The following is a 27,605-nucleotide window of genomic DNA, read 5'->3' as shown; positions in this document are numbered from 1 at the left end:
TTGCTGTGACAACCAAAATAATAATAACGTTATGTAAAAAGAAGATGGAATGTAAAATGTGTAGTGAAAATTTTTCACAGCAGCAACTAGAACTCATGTCAGTGCTCTGAATGTTATGTTCTTATCAGCAGTTCTGTTGTAATCCCGGGGTATTATTATATAACCCATGTGATAAGGAAAAACTACGGCAGCCAAAATTATTGCCATACAAGAAAAATTCTTATGTATCAGTATGAAAATATACTCAAGTATACTCAATTTTAATAAATTAATTAAATTAATTTTTAATATTACACTCACTTTTTCCCAATCCTTCTCTTCTTCCCCATGCCCCCCTTTTTTTCGGTATCTTATCAGCAGTTCTGACCATGCAAAGTTGCAGCCAGTGTATTGGCCCTGGAGAGCCGTGTGATCATACCTTTGTGTGTATGGTTAGTAGCAGCAGGACTAGCACAATGTAATTATATACCAGGATTGTAGCTTCTCCTCACACTGCTGTGCTTTTATTTATTTTACAGCCCCTTCGTGCTGTTGTCTGCTGTAGTAGAGATTCTACTCGGTGGGGATGTGCTGTGGAGCAGCTCCATGCAGGGAGAAGAGAGATCCCACAATACTGAGAAATAACTGCACATTTCACAGTTCTGCTGTTACAAACTGAACACGAAAAGTGTTACAACAAACCTACCATTAGTAAACTGGAAATATTATTTTTACATGATGACAGGTTCCAAAATCCTCTGGCACCTTAGTGATGCATCTGAATAATTCCGCAAATTTTATTTTTTTTCTTTAAATAACAATACCGGGCTACCTGCTAGCAGCATGTTGGTGAGTCCCCAGGGGCAGGGAGGAGGGGGTCATTTCACACTCAATGCCTCCTCACTCACCACCCATCCCTCTTCCCTGCTCCTTCCCCCCCTTACATTAAGCACAAGCAATTCTGGTTTGAACTGCTCCCCACTTTAGTGTTCACCACATGGGGAGTACGCCAAGTAATATTAAGGAAACTACCGGTAATTAAAATAAGTGGAATTATTGAGGTTCCCAACAAAAGCATGGAACATGTTTTCTTGTAAAATTAATCTTCCTAATGACAGGTTCCCTTTAAAGGAAATCTACCATCAAAATAATAAAGCAGATCCAGGCATGATGACTGTAGTAATCTGCTTATATTTGTTATCAATTACCTTCCTTCCTAATATTTTGCTAATGAGCTACAACGGCTCCTGGGGGTATTACCAAAGCCCCTCTGTGCTGCAGATTTATAGGCAGTTAGTGTTCAAGTAGCACTTCCCCCTCTTGCTGGGTGCTGAAACTTCCTATGCTGCAGTAAGATCAGGCAGAGGCAGGGGAGAGCGTGAGACAGTCTAACAGCTAGTGTAGCTATAGCACCGGGGAGTTCTGGTAATGCCCCCCAGAGTCCTTTAGTCTCATTAGCATAATTGTAAAAGTTGATTTTAGAAGGAAGGAGGCCATGGATAACAAATATAAGATTGCCACAGTCACGGTGCCTGGATCTATGAGTAAGTGCCCATTTTATCATGCTTGATTTTGATGGTAGATTTCCACTAAGCCTGTGGCTTGAATCTCGCTTCACCGGGACGGGCAATGTCTGCATGAGAATTAAAGGGGTTGTTTACCTCATGTTTTTTGTTGTGTGTGTGTGTAAGTGTGGGGGGCAGGATATTAGATAATTTTCCAATATAAATCTATTAATAGTTCTGCTCTTCTGTCTTGATATGTAAAATGAAGCCTCCTGTTCTTTTACCTGATCAGTCAGACATTCCTGACCATAAAATGGCCGCAGATGGAGGGTCATGTGATCTCTAGGGTGATTAACTTAAGAATGGCCACAATGCATGCGCCATGTTTAAGCCGCACAAATGTGTGAATAAATCTTTTAATAGATGTTTTAATTGCAGGTTTCAAAATTGAATGTTCTAATTGTGTAATGTCATTTGTTTTCATAGGTTTGAAACAAAAACACACAGGCTATGAAGAGGTCAGTATAATATGGATTGTTTAATTCACCTGAGCTTGGAAGAGCAATATTAAGAGCTGCAAAACAAAGGTGTATTCTGTACTGTACTATACTGTACTTGTTATTATAGATACAATGGAGTGAAAGCAGCTTGTACAGTGCCCACCACCACTAACGTGGAAAACACTGCTTAATCCAGTTTACTAAAGCCGGGCAGTATACAACTCACAAAGTTGTCTTACAAAGACTGTTGGAGCCAGGGCAGATTCTAGTCAATTTGTTGTACAGGGCAAATCTCAAAAAATCCGCACCCCCAAGGTCATTACCCCCCCCCCCCTTCCTTCAAGGTCATTCTATACAAATCGAGCTTTGTACAGAAACACAGCACCAATTCCCGGTTATTATATACATATTTATACTATCCCACATGATTTTGTATATGTACAGATCCTTCTAATTTACATGTGTGCAGTACCCCATAATGTATGAATACATGCAGTCCCTCCTTTTAATTCATGCTGTCCCCCTTGTCATAAATATAGATAGATACTGTGCCCCCTGTTTTAGCTCTATACTGTGCCCCCTGTATTAAATACCATCCTCCCTTTGTTATATATATATATATATATATATATATATATATATATATATATATATACATATATATAGTTCACCTCTCTAATATATTTATGTTTATATTTATTTGTGATGTTGCATCTGTATACATATCATTGATCACATTCTGTATACCACTAAGCAATCACTCGTGCAGGATGGGAGCACAGGGAGAAATATTAGCTTCAAAGAATCCAAACAATGAATATTCAGATTGGCAGCTTAAAATATGATAAAAATCCCCCCAGTATATATGTATCCAGCTCACTGCCCCTCAGTATATATGTATCCAGCTCACTGACCCTCAGTATATATGTATCCAGCACACTGCCTCCAGTATATATGTATCCAGCACACTGCCCCCAGCATATATGTATCCAGTACACTGCACCCCAGTACATATGTATCCAGCACACTGCCCCCAGTATACAGGTATCCAGAACACTGCACTCCTCCCCAGTATATAAGTAGCCAGCACATTCCTACCACCAGTATATCCGTATTGCTCCCCCCCCCCAGTATGTAGGTAGCCAGCTAACTACACTCCTTTCCAGTATATTGGTATCCAGTACACTGTAGCCAGTATATGGGTGGCCAGCACACTGCCCCCCAGTATATAGGTATCCAGTACACTGCCCCTCCAAGTATATTGGTAGCCAGAACACTGCAGCCCCCCTGGTATATAGCTAGCCAGCACACTGCACCCCTTCCCTTTATATAGGTAGACAGCTCTTGCACCACTTCCCAGTATATAGGTAGCAAGCACACTGCGAGCCCAGGATATAGGTAGTCAGTACACTGCCTCTCCTCAAAAAGTCCCCAGTATATAGGTATCCACTACACTGTCCCTCCCAGTATATTGGTAGCCAGTACACTGCCCCTCCTCCAAAAATCCCCAGTATGTAGGTATCCAGTACACTGCCTCTCCTCAAAAAATCCCCAGTATATAGGTATCCAGTACACTTCCCCTCCCAGTATATTGGTAGCCAGCACACTGCAACCCCCCTCCCCCGATATATAGGTAGCCAGCACCCTACACCCCCTTCCAGTATATAGGTAGCCAGCACCCTGCACCCCCTCCCAGTATATAGGTGGCCAGCACACTGCACTTCCATTCCCTCCCATATAGGTAGCCAGTACACTGTCCCTCCTCCACACACCCGCAGTATATAGGAAGCCAGCACACGGCCTCCAGCATATTAAAAGAATAAACTCAGTACACACTTTCCTGTGAGTACTGAGTTTGATAATTTTTTTTACTGGGTGCAGTGTGTGGATCCTAGCTGTCTGTATCTGCTGTTTAGTTTAATAAACATGAATAAAAAAAACATAGTACCAGTAAATATAGAGAGTGTTCAATTGTTAAGGGAAGAAAGGGCCAGTTAGTTCAGTTGTTTCATCAGGTTTCTGCATCAGTTTCTGTGAGCCAAAAGTGGATGTTGAGACTACACAGATAAAGAAAAGATCTGCACTTGTTCTTGGGGCTCAACAACTTCTGGTTTTGGCTCAAAGTAATAGGCAAAAAACATAAAATAACTGAAATGTGATCTGTCCCTTAGTAAAAATAAATATATTATTTATTTAATTTAAAAACCAGCAGAACCATTCTTATCAGTTTTTGTCAAGATCCTGTTGTGTCATGTTGTGGTCGCAAATCAGATACGAGATATTGGGGGTTGGTGAAAGGTTTTTCAACACTCAGTTGGATGAGATCAATGCAGTATGTATATAACATGTACTTCTACTGATCCATGACTGTGTATAAACTATGAATTAAGAGGAGAATTAACTATGACAATTGGAATATTTTACTCTTTTAGAAAAATGTTAGTGTGGCCTCTACCTTCCACATCTGGAGAGGTCTCTGACTTGTAGGGGTTTTCCTTGAAACAAAGGATAGGGTGGAGCAGCTGGTTGTGCATGGCCATGCTCTCCCACTCATCTCTATGGAGCTGACGAAGATTGCTGAGTACAGCGCTCGGCTATCTCCTTCAGCTCCATGCAGATGAAGGGCGCAGCACGTCCATGCTCAGACCCCCTGTTCTCATGATCTGTGAGGGTCTCATTACTGAGACCCCCACTGAAGCAAGTTAGGCCATATCCTGTAGATAAAACCCCATTAACAACATATATAAATCTCTGTAAAGGGGTTAAAGTGAATGTATTGCCTTTTTCCTATGTGTTTTTATTTCCGGATTGTATATTAATTCTTCTATCTTCTGGGCATGTTAATGGGGGCTGCCATCCTGCCTTATTAGCATAGACAGCAATAGTCTGCGGATGACTCTTTATGGTTTATGGAGAGTTTTCTAGGCTTTCTCCGTGATGATAGGAGATTTAAATACTCTAATAATTGTAGGTCATAATACTTTTCTTTATTAAATATTCAAAGTAGCATGGAAATAAAACAAATCATGAAAACACCCAAAAAATATGTTTAACACATTCCCTTTAAATGAGATTTAGGTTAAGAACTATATACTTAGAATAATTTAGTTCATTCATGTAAAGAAATTCTGGAAAGCAAATCTAATTTTCTTGAAAGGTCTGTGAAACTAATGAGGGATTAAAGGGGGTTTCCACTACTGACCCTTTTCCCATAGCGACAGCCTAATGCCTATAACCTAATCTGACATAAGGGCAAGTTTATCAATGCTTTTTATAAGCGATGAGGCAAATAATTAAGATTTTATGGTTCCTGAAATAACTTAGTCCTACATAAACGCCTTCTTCTGGAACACACCAGGACATTTGTTGGACAGAAACATTGGTTTGGTGAAATATTCAGCAGGTTCTCATACCATGCTGGTGTTAAGGAGGTCGCACTGGTTTCAGACGCCATCTTGACTACTGTCCGCCATCTTAGATACAGCGGCCACCTTGGGGGGGGGGGGGGTATGCTTCCCTCTTAGAAGCTATAGGGTTAAATGTTTTAATTCAGCTATTTTTCTCATTTAAACTGTTGTTTGACTTTTCACAATATCCTTGGCATTTCTTACCGTCCTTCGGGCCTCTGTATTCTTGTTATTTATTTTGGTTATGAAGAAGCTTCTAGGAGCCATTGTGTAGATAAGCATGGCTGTAAACAAGGCCTGGTCATTTTTCCCAGAATATGCTGGTACAAAAACATAATGGCCAATAGAATCTAAGTGTCTTATCAACATCCCAAATGCTGATCTTCATGTGTTAAAATATAGCGGTATTGGTTTGAAATAAACAGTGTGATTTGAGTGCATGGGAAGACCGACTGTGTTTTTCATTGACTCTGTCAGCTCGCTGCCGGCAGCTATCTCATCCTCCCTCAAAGGGTTAATTAGGACTCACCTTACAAAAGTCAAGAGGGCTGTTGGGGCCCTGCATAAAAATCCCCATCACTGGCGATGAATGAAGGCAATGACTGATTTTATCCTTCAGTAAACATGCCTCAGTCACTCATCTCCCTGCATCAAGTGTATTTGTACAAGTATAAAGTGGGGAATATTTTCCGACATGCTCTTATTTTTCCAACATATGTTATATAATCCTCTTGCAATAAATAATTACAATAGGATAACAAATAGAAATGCCACCTGTTTGGAAAACGGCGAGGGCGCTATTTAATGTGTAGAGATGCTGAGGGTAGGAGTGGAGTTGTTTTTTGTCTATGTCTATTTTTCTGTATATGTCTATTTTTCTGCCAACATAAAAAATATGTATTTGTATGCATGTACAATATGTCAATAATCTAAAATACCTCGCAGTACTTGTGATCATGAAGATTCCTATATATTGAAGGTATTTATTGGTTATCCCTCCCTCACGCCAACCCCCTAGTCCATATTTTTCCATTATATCTTATATCCTACTTTCAGCCTGTCATTTTGTGAGAGTCAGTTGATATTTTGATCATCTTATTGTAGCAGATTTGTGTGGCTAAAGAGCTGCCACTCAGTAATAATAAAGTTCATAGCGTGGCTGCCACAAAGGTATAGAGCTATGTCTGATAAACAATATGCAATATGAAGTGGCCATAATTGATCTGATATTTCTCCCCTGTCCAAGGGAAGACCATCAGTATCAAATTCAGTATCAAATATTTCCTTGGGTATTCCTGCTAGTTGGCGCAGAGCTGTTAATGGGATTATACAAGTACAGTAAGATATAAAATATTGGATAGAATGGTTACAGAAAAGGGAGTAAAGAAGGTTACAGTGTATGTGTGAAAGTATTTGCGCAGGATTACTGTGTGATCTAAGACAGGCCTGCAAAGCTCCGAAAGTGTCTTGAATAGGATACTCTCGAGTGTAATCTGTTGTGAATTCCATATATTATTTTCATTTATTTTATGCACTTATAAGAAGGTAGAAGATGGAATCATTATTTAAATGGAACCAGTCACCAGGTTTTACCTTGCTAAACTACCATCTCACGTGGGGTAGGGTATGAAATGTCCTTTCTAGAATTTCCTTTTTATGTGAAATTTCACCTGTTTTCCAATAACCCCCCCCCCCAAAGTAAGGCAAATATGACTCTTCTCTTCCCATCTTCCCATTTTTACATGAGATGAGTCACATTTAGTGGTTTTAGGGGGATTGTCAATTCAGAGGCCCCTTTAGTACCTAGAAACGAGCTGTATGTCATATTAAAGGTAAGAATCTCATCTTTCAATTCCAATCAAGCGTAGGATTTTTGGAGCTAGAGAACTGGACATTATAAAATAGAATGCTAGGACTGGATCTTTATCTTCCTTTTTAATTTTATGTGAAAATGAGGTGTTAAGTATCATATTTGCTGACTTTATGGGTTATTTATTATAGGTAAATGAGTGAAATGGATATGTCATACACTACCTGAGACAGGTCCTCTTTAAGACCCCTTAGTCATTTAAATCTAGTTTTAATACCCTGCCCCCTATACTTACACACACATTACAAAAGACAGAAGGGTCCAACCCCTTTAATTTTAGAGAGGATAAAGTAAGACCTTCTCACCCAACATCAATGCCCTACAGTACCTCACAAATGGTCTAATAGTAGATGTGTACGTGTTGCAAAACCATGTTTTAAGAGATTGTTATAGCTGTATAAAAATATGCTCAGTAGCATACTATGATGTAATTATTTGACATTCTTTGTATAAATATATACAGATTATATATAAAGATTTTATTAATTAAATACATAAAAATCGATGAAACCTGCACTAATATAGACACTTTCACATCACATTTTAAGCATGTTTTTGGAAAGCTAGAGAATGTAGGAAGGCAGCTTGAGTCATGGGTCTGTTTGCTGGAAGCTGGGGTGTCATGTGAGTCATGTGAATAGAATACTGACAAAATACAAGACAAGGCAGAATGAAATGTATGAGACTCATAGAAGGTAATGGGTGAAGTACTGTGTGTCAATGCTGTGTGCTGTGGTTCTCAGAGAGATGTCCCTGAATGTCAACAAGAAGATTATTCTGGATATGAGCCTCCTCCAAACTTGCAGGTATGTATGATGTCTGCATGTGATGTATTGTTCTGCTATTCTAACATAGACTGTGCTGCATAATAGCAAATGTATTTACAGCAAACGGGGATCCTATGTAAAGAATAATTAACAGCAGTAACGGGACACTAAAGGAGACATTGGGGCACATTTACTTACCTGGTCCAGTTGTCCATCTGACGAGGATGAAGTCCGGCGCGATTCATGAAACTCGTGCGCCCGAGTTCCTGCATCTGTCGCTTCCCCGCCGAGGTCCGGCGGAGTTCATCTCCTTCTTACCGGTGCTTGTAAGTGCGTGTGTTGCGACACAATTCTAAATGTTAAATCCTGCATGTTGTCCGAATCCGTCGGGTTGTCCGACGGCCCGCCCCCCCCCCCGATTTCTGTCGCGTGCAAACCGGCGCCGATGCACCAAAATCGGAACGCATGCGGCAAATAGTTGGGAAGCCCGACGAAAATGTGCTCCGTGGACCCTTAGTAAATGAGTCCCATTATATAGTGTAAGAGCATTATAGAGGGTATTAGACTGTGTGCACTAAGGAGCAGAACAAAGGTCATGGAGGCATAAAACTTTTCAGCAGCGCGTTGTGGGACACAGATTTCTTCCTTTTTCTCTGTTAGAAGATTTGTGAGGTACAGCTATACCCATTTTATACAGAGGCACATAATAAGGAACAATAGATTGAGTTTATTGATTATTTTTAGGTAACAACTTAATATTCAATCAGCCAGCCAGGAAGGAAGTTACTTTTTATTGTATGTGGATAACATGAGGCTTTAATGGCCTGCTTACAAAGATCTATCTAAAGGTCTATGACCCAGAAGAAACGTAGATACTGTGATCCTCCTCCTCAGACACTATATCCGAAATATATTTTAGTAAAGAGATAACTCGGCACTCCTCATGCTTCATTCTTGTTTTATTTCATCACAAACAATCTGTATAATTTCTTTGATGTATCGGTCAAATTATGACCTTCCTCAGAAAATGGATTGCTGGAGGGTAAGGGTATGAAAATAAGATGGACCGTGATTGCGTCGGTGTAAATGGGGGTAACTATTTACCCATAATACCACTGAGAACAATGATTTTTACAGCAGCACAATTATTGGTGCCTTAAATGTAACACCTCAGCAACTATCATACCCCTCAAAGAGGACCTGTCACCCAAATTTTCGGCACTACGAGCTGCTTACTAAAGTAAGCAGCTCCTAGTGCTTGAACAAAAGCCGCAGTGTTAGAGTGATAGCGTTATGGGAAACCTCCGGTAACGCTATCTAACACTGCGGCAGGGTACAGTGTAATTGTCGGACAGCTAGCAAAGCTGGGCGGGGTTGGGGCGTGGCTAGGGGCGGTGACTGTCAGCCTATGCAGCGAGCGGGGCGGTCCAGGTAAGAGGCAGCGCCCCTTATGAATACAAACAATGGGACCAGCGCTTCAGGAGGTATCCAATAATATTTCTTTATTCCAGTCCATTTAAAACACATTCCACAGCAAGGTGCACAGATGTACATGGGATCACCAGGGCAAAAAACCTACGCGTTTCGCTCCCAAAAGCTTACTCATGGTATGCCTGTACATAGAATCCTCAGACTCTTTTAAACACTGCGCTCGCCACCGGCGTGTGACGTCATGAACACATGACCAAGTCACGTGATCATCAGTAAACACGCCCCTAGGGAGAGAGTGGTGCGAATTTTAAAAACATGAAATAACTAAAACAAAATCCAGGAACGGGGATGGACATAGGAGATAATGAAAACCATAAAGGTAAGTTATACATGGATGTAACATTGTAGAAGAGGTACAATTCACCTACAAAAAGAAAAAGTACAATTCACCTACAAAAAGAATTGCTTCTATATATCTCAAATCCAGGAAGGTAATGCACATGAGTAAGAGGGCATGGATAATAATTTTGTATCAAAAGTGAATTAGCAATAAAGAAATGCAAATTATAATAATAGTTCATGTCAAGAAATCATCTAAGGGGAGATACATATCAAATGAGGTAGAACGGACATTGTTTACATTGCATCAAACCCAATGGCAGTGTATGAGAAACCCAATATCATTTATAACATAAGATGAGATCCTGTCTCAGGTTAAGACCATCTGGTTGGGTGGATTTTAAAATGAACATCCAAAATGTTTCTCTGTTTAGTAGTTTCTCTTTATGATCCCCTCCTCTAATGGGTCTTTTTACTTTCTCTATTCCTTTCCACTCAAAAGAATGTACGTCTCCTTGATGACTTTCCCTAAAATGTCTAGACACCGCAGATATATTAGTTAAATTAGTGTTTCGTATATCTGATAAATGTTTCCTGATGCGTATTTTCAAAGAATTTGTTGTGCAACCTACGTACTGTTTGTTGCAAGTAGTACAAGTGATCAAATAAACTACGTAGGCTGTATTGCAGTTTATATAGGTATTGATGTTGTAATTTATGTTTGTTACGCACGAGGAAAAATTATTGGTTGTGGATAAATATCCACAAACCAAACAGCGTGCATGTCCACATTTATGGTGTAGCTATGTATATGTTGTTTGAATATCTCTGGTGCTTAAGAACAAACTCGGGGAAAGCATAGAGCCTATAGTTGGAGCTTTCTTGGAAATGTATCTGATCCCTTATATTTTTTAGCATCCTCATTCTGTTCCAATATAGGTAAAAATGTATTGACAATTTTCTTGATATGGTAAAATTGCTTACTGTATGTGGACATTGGTGTATGCGTTTCATCTAAATTGCTCTCATTGTTATTATTTCGTTTGTCAATCAAGAGTGTGTCTCTCTGTACTTGTTTAATTCTTTTTTTAGCTGAAGACAGGACCTTGGAATTGTATTGCCTCTTTTTGAACTTTTTTTTCCAATCCCTGAGTTGATGTTCAAATATAGCGTCTGTTGAGCTATTCCTGCGAATGCAAATTAGTTCCCCATAAGGAATATTATCCACAACATGTCGTGGGTGACACGATGTGGATTAAAGGACAGTGTTACTTTAGTAAGCAGCTCCAAGTGTCAAAAAATGGATCGCCAAATAATTCAGATCTGATTGAGCTTTGACAAAATACCATCTGAATAGTTAGGAGAGAAAAGAACGGCACAGGTAGACAGACTATCTGTGTAGAGTGAGAAGAGGATGGTTCATGTCATACGGATTGTGTTTCCAGGACCGTTCATGGTATCTAAATGATTTCCGATGCCAGACACAAACACAGCTTATACGTTATAAACTTATAATATATCTGGTAATATTTGCAATCTCTTATGCTCTCCATTAAAGGGCTATTCCAGAAATAATATAAGAATTTAACACAATATGTAATGAATTGTTACTTAAAATTTTGCTTCCCTTAAAAAAAAATGTTGTGGACATACACAGTAATTGAGAATTAAAATGCTACTGGCCCTTTAACCAGTTCTGTGATTTTGTCCCTGTGTGGGGGAGACACAGGACAGAAGATGGTCATTGGTCACATGTCGGCATCACATGTCCTGCATCTGTCTAGACAAGTCATGTGATTATCACTATGTTTGGCTGAAGTTGATTGGTTGCAGTGCATCCAATATGACCAGTGTTGTCGTGAAACCCATCTCAGGGAGGCAATGTGCAGTAATGGTAGTTACACACATCATTACTATGGTAACAGAGCAGGACAGTCTGTTATCTGTTATCACAGGGAGCAGAGGATAAGAGGGAGGAACTGTTACTGAGAACTGAGGGATCATGAGTGTTGTAGTTGTAGATGGTGGCCATCTTGGAGATAACCTGCTTGCTTTAGAAAATCTTTAAAATTTTGTGAATCATAAAAGCAAACTATTTAAGCGCTGTTTTGTGACATTGATTTTTGTTGTATTCTTTTATTTATAAAAGAATTATGTATCAGAGGTTCATATTCCCGAAATACCCTAATTATAGATCATAATGCCACCATTCTATTCAGCTTACAGATTTCAATGATGTCCCATGTCCCGTACGGTCTCTTCCACCCCAGTGGTATCACACAGTCCAAGTGCGGAGAATACGATCGCTCAGGGCTCGGAGCAACAGTGATCCGCTTCAAGGGAAGAACTTGGGACAAGGGCTTCAGTGGGTGAGTGGGGCTATAGTTGTTATAAGCCATGGCAGCATATCTTTATATCTCCTTTTATCAAATAGCTTGTGTAATACTAAATCAGACATATTGAAGCTAATTGCATACTTTCTTTCAGAGATTCACTTCTGCAAGGTGCCTTAATAGATTTATCCCACTAAACATGAAATGTTATTTCTAGAATTCTCTCATTTAAGGGAAATCTCATTAATTTACCTACAAAAAATAAAGCCCCCCCTACAGAGTCAGGCAGATGAGTTAAGTTTAGTGATTGCATGGTAAGTGTCAATTCAGAAGCCCATATCTTTTTCTTTAGTACCAAGAGATATACCATTGGTGTAATATTAAAGATAAGAGTCCAATCTTTCGGATCCCATTATGCTTTTGGTTCTTTGCTACAAAACCAGAAATACAGACCGGCAAACTCAATAGTTGGAAATGCAAGCTGCAGATAAAAATCCAGTTCCCACTTATTTTTAATTACCTGTGTGTCCAGTTCTGAATCTCAGAACCTAAAGCTTGATGTAATCTGCAAGATAAGATTCTTAGCTTTAACATGACACCAATAACATGACCCTACTTTCTATAGATTAGAAGACCGGGGTTTCTTAAGTGAAACTACCCATGCAAACACTAACCACGACTCATCTCATGAGAAAATGGGATGAGAAGAGTCATATTTGCCTGACTTTGAGGGGGATTTTTATAGATTAACAGGTGAGATTTCTAGAGGGAATTCTAGAAATGAAATGCCATTCCTTTCCTGAGGAGACTAATAGTTTAGTGTGGTAAAACCTGCTGATAGGTTCCCTTTAATACTTGTTGTGTGTAAGGCATGTTGTGTGTAATAATCTTTTATAACATCACTCTGAAAGGATGTGAATACTCTATGGGGGAAATGTGTTAATGTGTTGGTCATTAGACCATAGTAGAACTAGACCGTTCTCTGCTGCACCAGATTAATCCCCGTGTCTGATGCTGGATGATTAATCTGGTTCAGTATAAGATTGTACTTTGCGCCTCCTATCAGTTGGTTTAGTTTGCTGTGTCCCAATGAGGTTACACCCCTTTTACAGACAACACTGAAATCTGCATAAAAATGGTCTAAAACCCTCAATAAATGAGGTGCGCAGCATTTTAGGTGCAAATAACACCGGTATTCTGGCTGATAGATTGTTACATCTCCCTATGTTCACAATCTATGCATTGTTCTGTAAGATTACTTATATTTCTAATCCTAATCCTAATATTTTCATGCTACAATTACAGCAGCGGAAAGGCCTCCCGTTTGGCAATGCTTCTTCCTACTTAAATCTTGAAAAACTGGGTGAGGGCTCCTATGCAACTGTGTATAAAGGAATAAGCAGGTACATTTTTTTCATATTAATGGTTATTGCAAGGCTGTGTTTTCTTCAGTTATTATTTATGATCATAAAGAAAAAAAAATCTGTATATGGAGTGAAAAAAAACATATATTACGGTGAGTGAAAAGGACCTTCACAACAAAATATGCGGATCCCTTCTATTAGGGCACGGTCACAAGTTGCACTTGCAATGCGTTTTTTTGAGACGCAGTCAACCGGTACAGCAAGGTACTTATGCTATATGCATCTGTGTTTCCCAAAAAATACAGGGGATTTACATTGCTTACATGCAAAACAAGTGGTGCTACTAACCAATCAGCTGTTGCAGAAGAAACACAGATACAATTGGCACAAGCCCCTCTCTGTTCCGGTTGCTTTCCATTTCAAAATGTACCGCAAATGCATAAAGGATGGTATTGAATTACCGTCTTGCAGCGCAAAATGAGTCAAGCCGTAGGTTTATGCATTGTGAACCAAACATACCTTGAGAATGCTGAAAATACACTGATGCAGAAACATATATTGGTTTTGCTCAGAAAACAATCAGAAAATTCTGGACCTTGGAAAAGATGGTGCAGGCTGGCTGCCTACATAAACACATTACTGAACTGTCCAGACAGGACTAATCAACCTGTGCAGGTGGACTCATACACAGCAGGTGGGGGATGTTGCAGTGATGGATTACTTCAGGGACAACACAGTGAATACAGTACAGTGTTCTCGGCTTATGTTGGGCAGGACAAGGCTGGGGAAGTGCATAATTAGGGTATGAGGAGAAGCTCCAGGGCAGCCAAAGGAGTGACAGACACTCGTTATCATAATTTTATAATTCAGCAAAACCACTCATTTCAAGGATTAAACAAGATATGTTTCTGCATCAGTGTAGCTACAGCATTCTCAAGGTATGTTTGCTTCATAATGCATAAAAGCAAATGTTAGATTTCCTTTACACTTTTGCAATTAACTCTTCTCTCCCAGTCCTACCCTCCAAACCATTCTGGCTGATTTTGTGCTGGTCGGAATTGTTGTAGAGTCTCCATCTTAGAATTTTTTAAAACAATTTTACTACATTTATCAACAGCTTTAAGCGACCCAAGACATACACATACTCTTGGGATGACCGTTATATGACTATGGCTGTAAACACGTGAACCGTTACAACTGTGTTTGATTAGAATGTCACTTCTTTAGAACATTGAGATAAATGCAGCAAGTGTTCACTCCTGACAGCACTATTCATGGTTGAAGCCATGCAAATGAATTAGCTATTTATAACAGCACTGGTCCGCAGCTGTAAATGAACCAGCGCTATTGATTCTCCACTGTGACTGATTTAATAAATGTACGGAAACTCATTGCTCTGTAATCCCCTGGAGTCTTCCATGCGGAATGCAGGTCACGAGGAGGGATTTATGAAGTTAATTTGCTTCTTTTTTACAGGTTTTGTTTTAATTTTTAATTAACTATGCACAGATATGATATGTTTTTATGCATACAATAAATACAGCAAACTGTGCCACAACCAAGCTTGTTCTGTCAGTTTTCAGTTCTGCAGTTTAACTGCTTCTTTCTCCTCACTGCAGAAGAGGTTTACACAAAAAGAGGGAGGGGGAAATGCTCCTGCACATTGTAACAGCATGTGAAGCTACAGCAAGGAGGTGCTCTGGTAACACCTTAATAAGCATATGTTTTAAAAGTTGACTTTAGAAGAAAGGAGGCCATGCATAACAAATATAAGAAGATTATTAGTCGCAGTGTCTGGACCTATGACTAAGATGTCTCTCAATGATAATCCTCACTCATTACACACCTGCTTTTGGCTTCAAAAACTGCATCTGAAAACCTGAACATGTGGACACACCCTCAGGGCGCATTCACACGATGCGTTGCGTTTTTTTAATTTGTTTTTGATGCATTCAAAAGGCTTCAGCGTTAATCACATGTTGAAGTAACATTGCGTTTTAGCAAAGGCAATGGAAAAGCAATGTTATTTCAACATGTTCTTAAGGTTGAATGAAGTTTTTGGAATGTGTCAAAAACGCATTTAAAAACGTGACGTAACGCATTGTGTGAATGCACTCTCAAGGTCCTGGAAAGGCTCTTGCTTACATGTGTGCAGAGAGCAGGTGCACATGTGGATTTCAGGGTTGGGGTCCCTAATTTTATCTCTGCAAAGCAGTGTCAAACTTGATGAGTGATCTTGTTGGTCATGGGCCACAGGCTGCACCCCTATGTTATAATCCACTACTGCTAGCAACTCCACAGCAGCAATTCTGTTCAAATATCACAAATCTTTTTCGTAGATTTCCATATCTCTACTCGATTAATAAAAATTACATCAACATGAAGGTGAGCAATATGTAGCATCCTGGCTGTGGGAATTCTACTGGACTGGTACCTGTAGCCCATTAGTAGCTGTGCAGGTCAGCATGGTGCACTGGAAGAGCATTACAATGCTGCCACCTGCTGGCTACTACAAGTATTGTAATTATGTGCTGTCTGCGACAGCTCTGCAGGCGACTAACGTTATAGGTCTTTTTTCTTGTTTCTTTAGAGCAATTGATTAGATAGTGAAATGCAGCCCATCTGTCTGATTTTTCTCCAGGATTAATGGACAGCTTGTGGCTTTAAAAGTCATCAGTATGAAAGCTGAGGAAGGCGTACCCTTTACTGCTATCCGAGAAGGTAATGCCCATAATCTCTGACACCTGCACTTAATAACTGAAATGAGTCCATTATCCTAATTATAGATATGAAATTACCCTCATTTATATAAGGTTTCCTAATGTGAAGCCATAGCCTTGTAACCTGTATGACATCCAATTTTGTCTAAAACATCATAAGGGCGCTGTCACATGGTGCATTTTAGTTTTGAAACGCGTTACAACAGCTGGGGGAAGGTGATTTGCCTTATTACAGTTCTTTTAACATTTGCGTTTACCAAACGCAGTGTAAAGTGTTAACATAAATGCATTATTAACGCATTTTTTAACATCGCGTTTATTCTGCGTTTTGTAAATGCAAATGTCAACAGTAATGTAATTAGGCAAATCACCTCTCCTCAGCTGTTGTAATGCCTTTCAAAACGCAATGAAAACGCAACAAAAACGTACCACATGACAGCGCCCTAAAAATTATACTTGCATCCCTTTTCAGCATCTCTTTTGAAGGGCCTGAAACATGCAAACATTGTCCTTCTCCACGACATCATTCAAACTAGGGAGACGCTGACTTTCGTCTTTGAATATGTGGTGAGTGATTATATTGGTGTCTTTAATTTTATTTTTACATTGTGTAATGTGAATGTTGACTTCATTTGGGCCATTCCTGAGGATGTTGCCTAAGGGGACCCTCAAACACCAATACAGAGCTCTGGTCTTTTAGGCAGAGTGGTTACAAGGTAATTAACTCCCTTTCTACCCCTATATACTGTAGGTGGTGACTAAGCTGGCAGATCAAGCTGAAAGCCAGGCAGAGAATAGTTAAAGGGACTCACCAGATTTTAACCCATTAAACTTCCAGCACCCTCAGGTAGGGTATGAAAGGACATTTCCAGAATTATGTGAAATTTTTCTGATTTACCTATAAAAACATAATCAAAGGCCATATGCAAATGAACTGAGTGTTGAGTCAAGTTTATAGGCGACAAGGGAAGTGTCACTTTGGATTCATGGTTCTGGTTTCATGTTGAAGCTAAGAATCTTATCTTTAATATTGCATCAGGATTGTGGCTATATGAGATACAGAACAGGAGGTACATGAAGTTACAGTTCCTGTAACTCACAGAACCACAAGCCTGATGCTAACTTAAAGAAATTCTCATATATTCTTATAGATTTGATATCAAAAACATGTTAGCATGTTTCTAGGTAGTATAGGACTGAGGTTAGGGGCATCTGAAGTGACTCTCCCCTTCAAGTCTCTAAACTTGACTCATCTCATGGAAAATATGACTCTTCTCTCCTCATTTTCACATGCCTTTGGATGAGATTTATTTTATAAGTAATTGGAAAAGATTTCAGATAAAAGAAGGAATTCTATTTTATTGGGTAACAGGTTTCCAGGACAGGCAGCTGAGAATTTTTTGGGGGTTTCAAAGAACCACAGCAAAACCAAACTAGATTACTGGAGCAGAGCGGAGACACTAATAAGTCACAGGAACAGATCAGGCCACCTTTGCAGGGCACAAAAACTGTCGTAATCGGGGACTGCTTATCACCAGGTATGTGTTAGACCTGGCCAGGTCAAACTGGCTTGAGGTGAAAGGATAAACCTTAGGTCCGTGGATAGGCTTGGATGTGAATGAGTGGCATTACAGCTAGACTGGAGAGAAGAGGAGTGTGCACAGTGGGCACAGACTGCTGGCAGTACACCTTGGAGAACATCAAAAGTGTCTACAAGTGCAAAGTTGGACTAGACAGTCGTATGCTGCACCAGATTTATCAACGTGTCTGGTCCATATGAGAATCTGTATCAGCCACTATAAGCATCTTACACATGGTTTGTGTTAATGTTTTGGTTATGTGTGAATAAGGCAGTTCTGACCATGTGTCTTGTCCCCTTGCAGCATACAGACCTGTCACAGTACATGACACAGCACCCAGGTGGACTCCTGCCCTACAATGTGCGGGTAAGACCTTCATCACTTGGTAGTAGTAGCAGAGAGGTAAAGAGGGAATGAGCATAGGGTGTCGGATATATCCAGATTGGCCCACTGGTGATATCCCTGACAGTAGTGGATTTAAGGAAGAGATCGATGCAAGGTGACAAAAAACTCACTTAAAGGACATCCACCACCAGGATCAAGGATTATACACCAAGCACACTGACATACTGGTGTGGCAAGATCTGCTCTTCTCTTAGCTTCTTAGGCCCTGTTTTAAAAAAAAAAAAGTATTTTAAATTATACAAATGAGCCTGAGGGGCTCCGGGCTCCATAGGTGTTAATGGAGCCTGGAGCCCCCGGGCTCATTTGCATAATTTTTAATGTTTTTTCCCCCTTAAAAACAAGGGCATAGGATGCTTAAAAAAGAGTGGAGCCAGAGGGGGCACACATCAGCATGTCAGTGCGCTTGGTTTACAATGCTTGATCATGGTGGCATATGTCCTAAAACTAGACCACAGAAACCATTTGATTACACTTGTAACTAGGAACCTTGTGTAAGCTCCCAGGACCATTGTAAAGGCACATTACAGCGATATGGTCCTTTTAACCTATATGATTTAGGCTGCCTGCAGTCTCGTTTAGTAATTGGAAAAAGCCTGGTACCAGCATGAGATGTGTTACTGACTCTAAACAGAACTATAGGAGAAGTCCTGTACAAAGTGAAAAAAGTATTCCTTTCATCTGAAACTTGTTATCTCCTCATGTAGCTCTTCATGTTCCAGTTGCTCAGAGGTCTGGCCTATATCCATCACCAGCACATCCTACATCGGGACCTAAAGCCGCAGAATCTTCTCATCAGCTACCTAGGGGAGCTCAAGCTGGCTGACTTTGGTAAGTGCCGGCCTCGTAAGACTATTTTGCTCACAGCAGCTGAAACAACAGGGGCTGTGGCTTCTCGTCTTATTTCTCAGGTACATTTCTTTGATGTACAGTCTGCAATATCCAAGGGGAAACTACAGGATTCTTTTATCAAAGCTGCAATCTGCCCTTCCATGTTTCTAGCCAGCGGAGTAATTAGCCACAAACGTACTGGAAACACGGAATATTAATAGCCGTGACATTATAGGCTAATAAAGGCACTAAGGAGTTGGTGCTGGGTAAAGCGGATTGGAGCTATGTTTAGAGCGTTTCTCATATTTGTAGTCAAGAAAAAAAAAACACTGCACTTATAACTGAGAATTGTCTGTTGGGTGCCATTAGTATCTATTCTTCATGAATGGAAGCTGTAATGCTACAGGATGCAATGTGGTTATTCTTATATGTGCCATAGGGAACTATTGGCCCCCTTAGGCTACAGGGATTGAGCTTGGCTACACCCTGAGCAATTCCTTTTGTTATGCCCAGGTGCCAGCCATATATCAGCTCCTACAGTTGTCACCGGGAATAGATATACTGGTTTGGTTTTAATTCTGTATCATGTCATATCACCTTGCTTGATTCAAGGGGGCTGCCTTACAAGGTAGCTAAAAGAGTTTTGGTTTTCCTTACCCCATCCTGGAAAACTTATTTGCATGTTCTCCTAGTGGAGTGTCTATGGCTATAGGTCTCTACACACCTACAAGGCGCCCTTAATTGGCAGTCTCTGTAAGCAGAACTCTTACTTCATACCCCTAAATATAAGTTTGTAATCCCTGCCCTGATTCCCCCATCAGTCCCGAACTCACCCTTTGTGTCATCACCAAGTAAAAGACCTCCCTTATTGGCCCTGTTGCTATTTAGTGGCCCCCACATAGTGTAACACTAAAAGGCCTCATGCACACGACCATATGGTTTTTTCTGTTCTGTATATACGGCTGTATTCTAGCCCTAAATACGGGACGTATTGCAGCCGTAAGGCAATGTATGGCACTGTATCCGTACCGTATCCGTATAAAATACAGTGGGCTGACAAATGATGGCTGGATGACAGAATGCACTTCCAGTGCTGGGTACTGCGCATATATATGGTAGAATATGCTGCACAGCCGCAATCAGCAGATATTTATCGCATATTTTATACGTTCCCATTGACTTTTATGGGCCATACAGATGGGAAATACAGTGGAGGATAGGATATGCTATATATTTTTATACGTCCCGCTCACGGTACAGTACGGTACGGTGGTCAATACAGCCATGTACATAGATGTCCGTATTGCCCATTGGAATGCATGGAGCAGTGTGCCGGACGATTTAATATGTTCTCTACACAGTTGTGTGCCTCATTCCTGTGAAACCGCCCACTTATAATGCCCCTCTTACTGTAGCTCTCCCACAGCCACATAAAAGGATAGAGGAAAATTGGGTGGATGTGTGGGAATGAGGAAGGGTTAATAATTGAGTTTTTTGAGTCAGGTGAGCGACACCAAACTGTCTGCTCAGACCCAGTAGAATTAGCAAAGTTACAGGGTGGTTTCAGGACCCAAAAAGCTAATAAGGTTTTAGTGACAAATTGGTGGGCCTGAGCTGGAGCATATGGCCTGGCATTGATTATTTGACAGTAGAGATCTGAAAAAAAATGACATTGATTGGTATGGAATAGCACGGGTTATAGAGAAGATTACAACTACACTGGAATAAGAGAGTCAACTTTCAAAGGATGGGAGGTGTTGAATGCTGTTTTCGCTGGTGATGTGAACTAGGAGCTTTTAACCTTCCTTACAAAGACATTTTTTTAAAATTTGGTTTATATAGGTCTTGCCCGTGCAAAGTCTATTCCCAGCCAGACCTATTCCTCAGAAGTGGTCACTCTCTGGTACCGTCCACCCGATGTGCTTTTAGGTGCTACAGATTATTCATCTGACCTTGATATCTGGTAAGTAGGGTATTTTGTTTTTGTATGCCATAGAAGGTGTGCTTGTGCTTTATTAGTGAGGGAATTAACTTTGTTACTTTTTTTTGCCTATTTTACCTACTTGACTTTTGCTATATAAAAATGAATGGCTACTTGGTGGCAGCTTATTGTGGTATCAGCAATGGTAAAAATAGATTTTGGCTATTATTCTGTCATCTGTCAGCCGCCGTGTCTGGCCATGCTCCAGTTCCCATAGGGTGTGATTGGTGCTGGTTTAAATCCATTTTCTTCATTTCTGGAAGTGTGAGCACCTGGGAAAATGTAATCTAAAACAGCTGCTTATTCTTATAGAAATTAAAAAAAAAAAAAAAAACACACATTCAAACCTGCTAAACGCAGAAAATGCATGTGTTTTGCAATGTGTTTATAAATGCACCAAAAATGCAAAATGCGGCTGTGGCACACGTGGCGTTTTGAACCCGTTTTTTGACCGTTTTAAAGCAGTCCGTTAAAAAAACGCATGTGTTTTTTGAAAACGCATCAGTTTTTGACTGTTTTTCCCAATTATCTTAACTAAGATAAAAACGGACGAAAGCAGTCATATGTATGCATTTTTAATAGACTGGTTAAAAACGGCCGAAAAACGGGTTAAAAGGGCCACATGTGCAAGCACCTTAAGGGATAAGGGCAATGCTTTTTAATTAAATATTTATTTTGGGTGGGTTAATTTGAATAGCAAGTTCTTTTTAAATTGTGTGTTAGAATTCACAGAGAAAACAATATCAGCATGCAATAAAGTGGCAAGTCACCACTCATGTAGGTATCTAACATACACTACAATCCATAAATTCTATTTCTAAATGATATAGACAGATCCCCTTATGTACAAGATTATTTCTTACACAGAAGGAAGCTGTCTACTTTTAGGCACAGCTTGCTTTGTATGCACTTCATAGAGATGCTGGATACAGAATCAAGGGCAGGAGGACATAGGGATCACGCCAAGACACAAGGCGATGAAGAGCAAAATGAAACGGAAGGCGAAGCATATAGTCAGAATCTAAATGATGTTCTAAGCTTTCCAGTACATTCACCCCCTGTATGTATGAAGGATGAAAGATAACACAAACTGTTTTATCCTGGCAGTGGACGATGGCACAGAATACAGAGCAGATGTAGGTGCTAAAGAAAGGAGCTGTTTTAGTAACTCAGGTACAAGGTGCCTTCTGCAGTTAACCCTCGCTGTACTTTTTATTGAGCGTATTTATTTTACAAGAATTCAATAGTCTGTAAAGGTTCTTTAAAATGACATTGCACCTCAATATCTCTGTATTATTAAATACATTTAAAAAACAATTGTAATGCCATTGGCTCCCATTTGTTTTACTATAGATCACAATAAAATAGATAAAAGAGTGATCCAAAGTGATGTCATTTCATATGCATGTCCAGTTATGATTATATCGCTTAGTGTACGTAAAGACACATCATGGACATCAGCACGTTTAAAGATTAGGTTAAAGTCAACCAAATTTGACAAACTTTTGGGGTACTGGATGATTATTTGTATAGAGATCTGTTGCTTAGATCAAATTATGAATATCCTCAGATATATGCTATATATAAAATATATGGCCAGATACAGGAAAATAAAACATATATTCGGTTACATATCAAAATATTGTAAGAATGATAAACCAGGGACAGTTACTCATAGATCCAGGCACAGTCACTGTGGTAATCTTCTTATATTTGTTATCCATGGACTCCTTGCTTCTATACATCAACTTTTAAAATTATGCTAATGCCCTATAGGGGCTCTAGGGGAAAGTTACCAGAGCCACTCTGTGCGTCAGCTTCACAGGGTGTTACACTGTGCAGGAAAGCTTCCCCCCTCCTGCTGTATTCACACAGTGGGATGGCGAAAGGGCTCCTTGGGAAGGGGCCGTGGATAACAAATATAAGAAGATTACCACAGTCAGAGTGTCTGGATCTGTGAGTAAGTGCCCCTGGTTTATCCATGCTTGATTTTGATGGTATATTTCCTTTGATAGCTGGCTATGAAAAAACTAATCTATTGATACTGATATTTTCAAGATGAAAATTTAATAGCAACAAACTAAAAATCCAGATTCAGGGGAATGAAAACATTTGTGAGCCCATGTAGCATTATCTGTCTACAAACAATATTAGTCCTTATGTGAATCCACAGTTCAGTAAATTGAATCACTAAAAATGACTTCTAGAAAGCAGTAAATCCCATTAGCTCATCCTAAAAATGTTTAGGTTATTAATAAATTTGCTTTTCATCCAATTAGGACCATTTTATTTCATTATATAACTCCGGAATAAAACACTCACTCTAGCAGATGGAAATAGCCACTTAATTAATTTCATCCAGTAATTGATCCATATCTCATTTCATAAGTTCTATACAGCAGAAGATAATGCCCTGTGATAACAGAGAAAATAATTTCTTTACATGTTATTACTTGTTGATTTTCGCCTTTTTAGCATAATTTTGTTTACAGGTAATGGAATTTGTGCCTTTTTTTTAAGGAAATATGTTCCCTAAAATTGTACATTTTTTGTACATTTACATCGTTGGAGCGGAGTTGTATTTTGCAAGACACTTTGGGGCTTATATAGTAAGTGTTTCCAGAACAGCACTTGTGCGCTGGAATTTAAATCTAATCATTTTTTGATTAGATTTGATCTCCGCACTTGCCCTCCCTGTTACTCTTCACTTGCAAATAGTGCTGCGCAGGGGCAAAAAGTCCAGGGTGTGTCAGAAATTGTGAGTTTTTTATGCCGTGTGCTCCAAAAAACTGTCACTTAACGCGTATTTATTGATGGTATGATTTTGCGGTTTCTACTTATTACAGAAGTTATTACTTATTACAGAAGTTACTACTTATTTACAGAAGTTGATTAATTCTTTCAGGGGGAAGCCAAAAACAAACATTCTAACATTTTTAATTTAAAAAATGTGTGCTGTTCACTATAGAGTATAAATAGAATGTTAAAATGATTTTGCAAGTCTCTCTTATTTTGATTATACCACATTGTGGTTTTTGTTATCTTATGCTAATGTATTTTAATAGAAACACTGATCTTTTGTACATTGCCATCGTCTTAAAATCATGGGGGGGGGGGGTGATGCTTCGAGTTTGGTAATAGAAATTTCTATATGCAAAGGTCACCACAACATCTAAAAGGTTTTAAGTGTGATGCATTTACAGCTGTATGTCAATCACAAACAGGTTAAAAAATTTGCAATCTTGTGTGCCCCCCCCCCATGACAAAACTCAACTGGTTCCCTATTTTTTCATTCCAGGGGTGCAGGGTGTATATTTATAGAAATGCTTCAGGGTTACCCAGCATTCTCTGGTGTGTCGGATGCCTTTGAGCAACTTGAGAAGATATGGTCGGTAGGTAGACAAGTTTAGTTTACGTCTTTTTCTTATGCTATAATACTAAAAACAATACAATTTTTGGACATTTCAATTTTATAGTGTCATAGTGAACTGATGTGAGAAGATGAGGATTTTTTGATGATCAAGCCAGGGGTAGAATGAGAGTGGTCTGGGCTGCCAGGAAAACTATCAGTCCCATTGCATTCACCATGGTTACAAAGTGCAAAAATATACTTAAAAACATAGCTTTTTTTTTTTACATTTTCATGAGTTTTGCCGCCACAATGCCTATGTATTCTACCCTTCTGCTCACACTATTTTTTAAAAATATTTTAGTGGATTAGGGTTCTTCTTGATTGAATCCATTTGTAGACAATACACCATGAATTAAATAGCCAAGGGTCACAGACCGATGCATTTCGACACCACGTGTCTTTATCAAGGTTCTCTCACCTGTGCCCAAACGCTTGACTGTTATATCCATGGTGTATTATTCGTCTTTTAAATGGATTAAATAAAGAAGAACAAAGTTTTTACCATTGAATCATGACGTGCTGGATCAATTTTCTTTTTCTATGGCTTTAAGTTCGGTCAGGCTCCCGACAAGTTCCTGTGCACCGTGAGACACGCATTAAGTGAATTGAATACTGTTGAGAGCTGGCTACCCTTGTGTTTTCCTGTTTTCTACAAAAGATGTTAATGGTTTTATCAATATACAAGTCTATCTGCTCTGCAATATTTCCAAGATTTGCCTGCAGACGTGATGCAGCCAGTAGTCAATTGTAGCCACTGAGTGGCAATTCTAGAGGAGGGCAAGAGCAATTAAAAGAAATCTCCCATCAAACCCATCATAATAAACCAGGGGCACTTAATCATAGATCCAAGCACAGTGACTGTGGCAATCTTCTTATATTTGTTACACATGGCATCCTTCTTTGTGCAGGAGCACTTCCCCCTCTCTCTGTGTGCTGAAACTCCCTGCTGCTCTAAGATTACAGCAGGCAGAGGGAAGGGGAAGTGCTGAGGGGGCAAGTGGAAGGGTGATGACATCAAGCAGGGCCATGAATGAAGCCTCATCTAGAAGTTGTTCAACTGCTTGACAACATACTGGTAATGGTTAATCAGGCCAACTTCTGATGACAGGTTCCCTTTAAATTGCCATGTTGGGTTTTTGTTGTAGTTTGGGCACTCAGTCTCTAAAAGGTTCACCATCACTGCCCTAGGGAAAAACAAGGTGATATGTAAGGGTCCGATTTATGGGACCCGCAACAATAATGAGAACTGGGCCCCCAGCGATCCAGAAAACGGGGTCCCAACAATAATGAGAACTGGGCCCCCAGTCATCCAGAGAACGGGGGTCCCATTTGCACTGATGGGTGGAGTGGCTGAACAATTATACATCTTGGTGCTCGATTTAATATGATAGGAGTGTAAAAATTGCTCAGCAGAGCGTTCTGCTATCTCTGACACTCTCTTTGAAAGCAACGGGAATTACCGGAGATAGTTGCACACTGGGCAATTTTCGACCATTCCCATAGCTTTGGATGGAGCAGCAGGACCCTGCTCCACACATTAGTAAGAATGAGGCCCCCATTCTCTGTATCGCTAGGGTCCCCCATTCTCTGTATTGGTGTGGGGGACCAACAGTTAGATCCTCTCCAATCACATTTTTATCCTGTACATAGGAGATCCTTCCTTTAAGCTGCTGTTTTACATAACTGTAAATGTGTACTATGAAAATGAATAAAAATAAGAAATTATTTTTTTTTATTATGTCATTAATTAAGTTATCTTCTTGCAAATTATTTTTGGTACTGTATTTTGTAATATTGTAAATTGTCATGAAACTGCTTTGTGTGCCCTCTACTTTGACATTTGTAGACTGGCAGTATGAACCTGTGGAGAGGAAGAAGAGGTTCCTGCTGTTTGTTCATGTCCCATCAATTTGAATGTTTTATTTATTGCTTGACCTTTCCTTGGTCTTCCCACACAGTCAGCAGAAGGTCCTTCATCCTAGGGTGTAAGCTTTGATCACTGAGTATATATTCTTGGACTATGAAAAGAATCATTGATCTTCATCAGACCTTACCAATAAGTCAAACGCTTTCCTTTTCTAGGTTTTATATTTCCTCCTAGGCTATATGTGGTGCACTGCTAAACCTATTGACAGTCGATCAGTCAGGTTTGTGTCTAGCAGTAATAAAACAAGAGGCTCAATGGCTGTTTATATGTCTGGAACTGTTCTTCCCTCTGAATGATTTGTCGATACAGGAATTCATCAGTGAAATGTTCTGATTTATAAAGCAGGTATATCTATGACAGTGCTGAGAAAAAGTTTTTGCCCCTGTCAAGATGCCTCAATTAATACTTGATGAATACTCTAACCACTTAATTCCAGTTTTTATTTTTTATTCTATTCTTTCAGTGCTTATCTATTCTCTTGACCACATTCATATGGGGGTTTGATTTTTTCAGGATGTGTAATTTTTTTAAGGGTCAGGAAATAAGAGTTCTCCAATTAAAGCGTATGGAGACTTACAGGAATTAAACCACCAGTGGCAATAAATTTGTCACATTTTAACACCTGTTATCTTAATTATTTTGTTGATTTGGAGATAAATACATGTTTTCATAATTTTAGTTCATAGTGCATAGACGTATACTGTGTCAGGATTTGGGATCAGTGGATGCTCTGGACCACCGCAGGAGGTGGTACTAGCCGACACCTGGGACCGGAATCTAAGTGGCACTTGGTCTTCACCAGAGCCCGCCGCAAAGCGGGATGATCTTGCTGCGGCAGGATACCACCAGCTCATTCCACAGGTGCGACTAGCCCACAGTGGCAGCCTAGGTCGAGGTACCTTAGCAGAAGACAGTGTGGTGGTCACGTTCAGGCAAAGGGTCAGGACAGGCGGCAGAGATGCAAGGTAAAGTTCAATAAGGGGTCAGCAACGGGAGGTCCAGGCAGAGGGCAACGGGAATATGGGAACGGACTGGAACACACAGGGACACAGGAACACAGCAATGCAGGAACACGGGAACTCAGGGGCATACTCAGGAATGTTGCAGGGGGGCTTTCTCTATGACGTAGGCACAAAGATCCGGCTGGGTTTGCAGGAAGAGGCAGGCTTAAATAGAATTCCTGAAAATGGCCAGCGCCAATTAGCAGTATGCTGGCCCTTTAAATATTTTGAAGCCCACATGGCCGAGGAAGACGGG

The 27,605-nt window shown here is 39.9% G+C and overlaps 1 protein-coding gene across 4 annotated transcripts in view; it reads left to right on the top strand.

Annotated features, from left to right (window-relative positions):
• The window catches only part of CDK15 (cyclin dependent kinase 15), a 101,980-nt gene that overhangs the window by 12,360 nt on the left and 62,015 nt on the right, over positions 1-27,605 (top strand). For 2 of the 4 annotated variants that reach the window (XM_072121213.1, XM_072121216.1), the window contains exons 2-10: positions 1,971-2,002; positions 12,018-12,167; positions 13,437-13,534; positions 16,137-16,216; positions 16,688-16,782; positions 18,099-18,161; positions 18,905-19,028; positions 20,871-20,991; positions 24,308-24,401. In XM_072121213.1, the coding sequence (XP_071977314.1) occupies positions 1,971-2,002; positions 12,018-12,167; positions 13,437-13,534; positions 16,137-16,216; positions 16,688-16,782; positions 18,099-18,161; positions 18,905-19,028; positions 20,871-20,991; positions 24,308-24,401 (857 nt within the window). Of the gene's footprint in view, positions 1-1,355; positions 1,524-1,970; positions 2,003-7,914; positions 8,068-12,017; positions 12,168-13,436; positions 13,535-16,136; positions 16,217-16,687; positions 16,783-18,098; positions 18,162-18,904; positions 19,029-20,870; positions 20,992-24,307; positions 24,402-27,605 lie in introns of those variants that run through there. The other 2 variants (XM_072121215.1, XM_072121214.1) reach the window with 2 other exon arrangements.

This window comes from Engystomops pustulosus, chromosome 8, assembly GCF_040894005.1.
Source record: "Engystomops pustulosus chromosome 8, aEngPut4.maternal, whole genome shotgun sequence".
Lineage (NCBI taxonomy): Eukaryota > Metazoa > Chordata > Amphibia > Anura > Leptodactylidae > Engystomops > Engystomops pustulosus.
The sequence above is the reverse complement of the archived record's forward strand: the minus strand, read 5'-3'. Positions and strand labels throughout refer to the sequence as shown.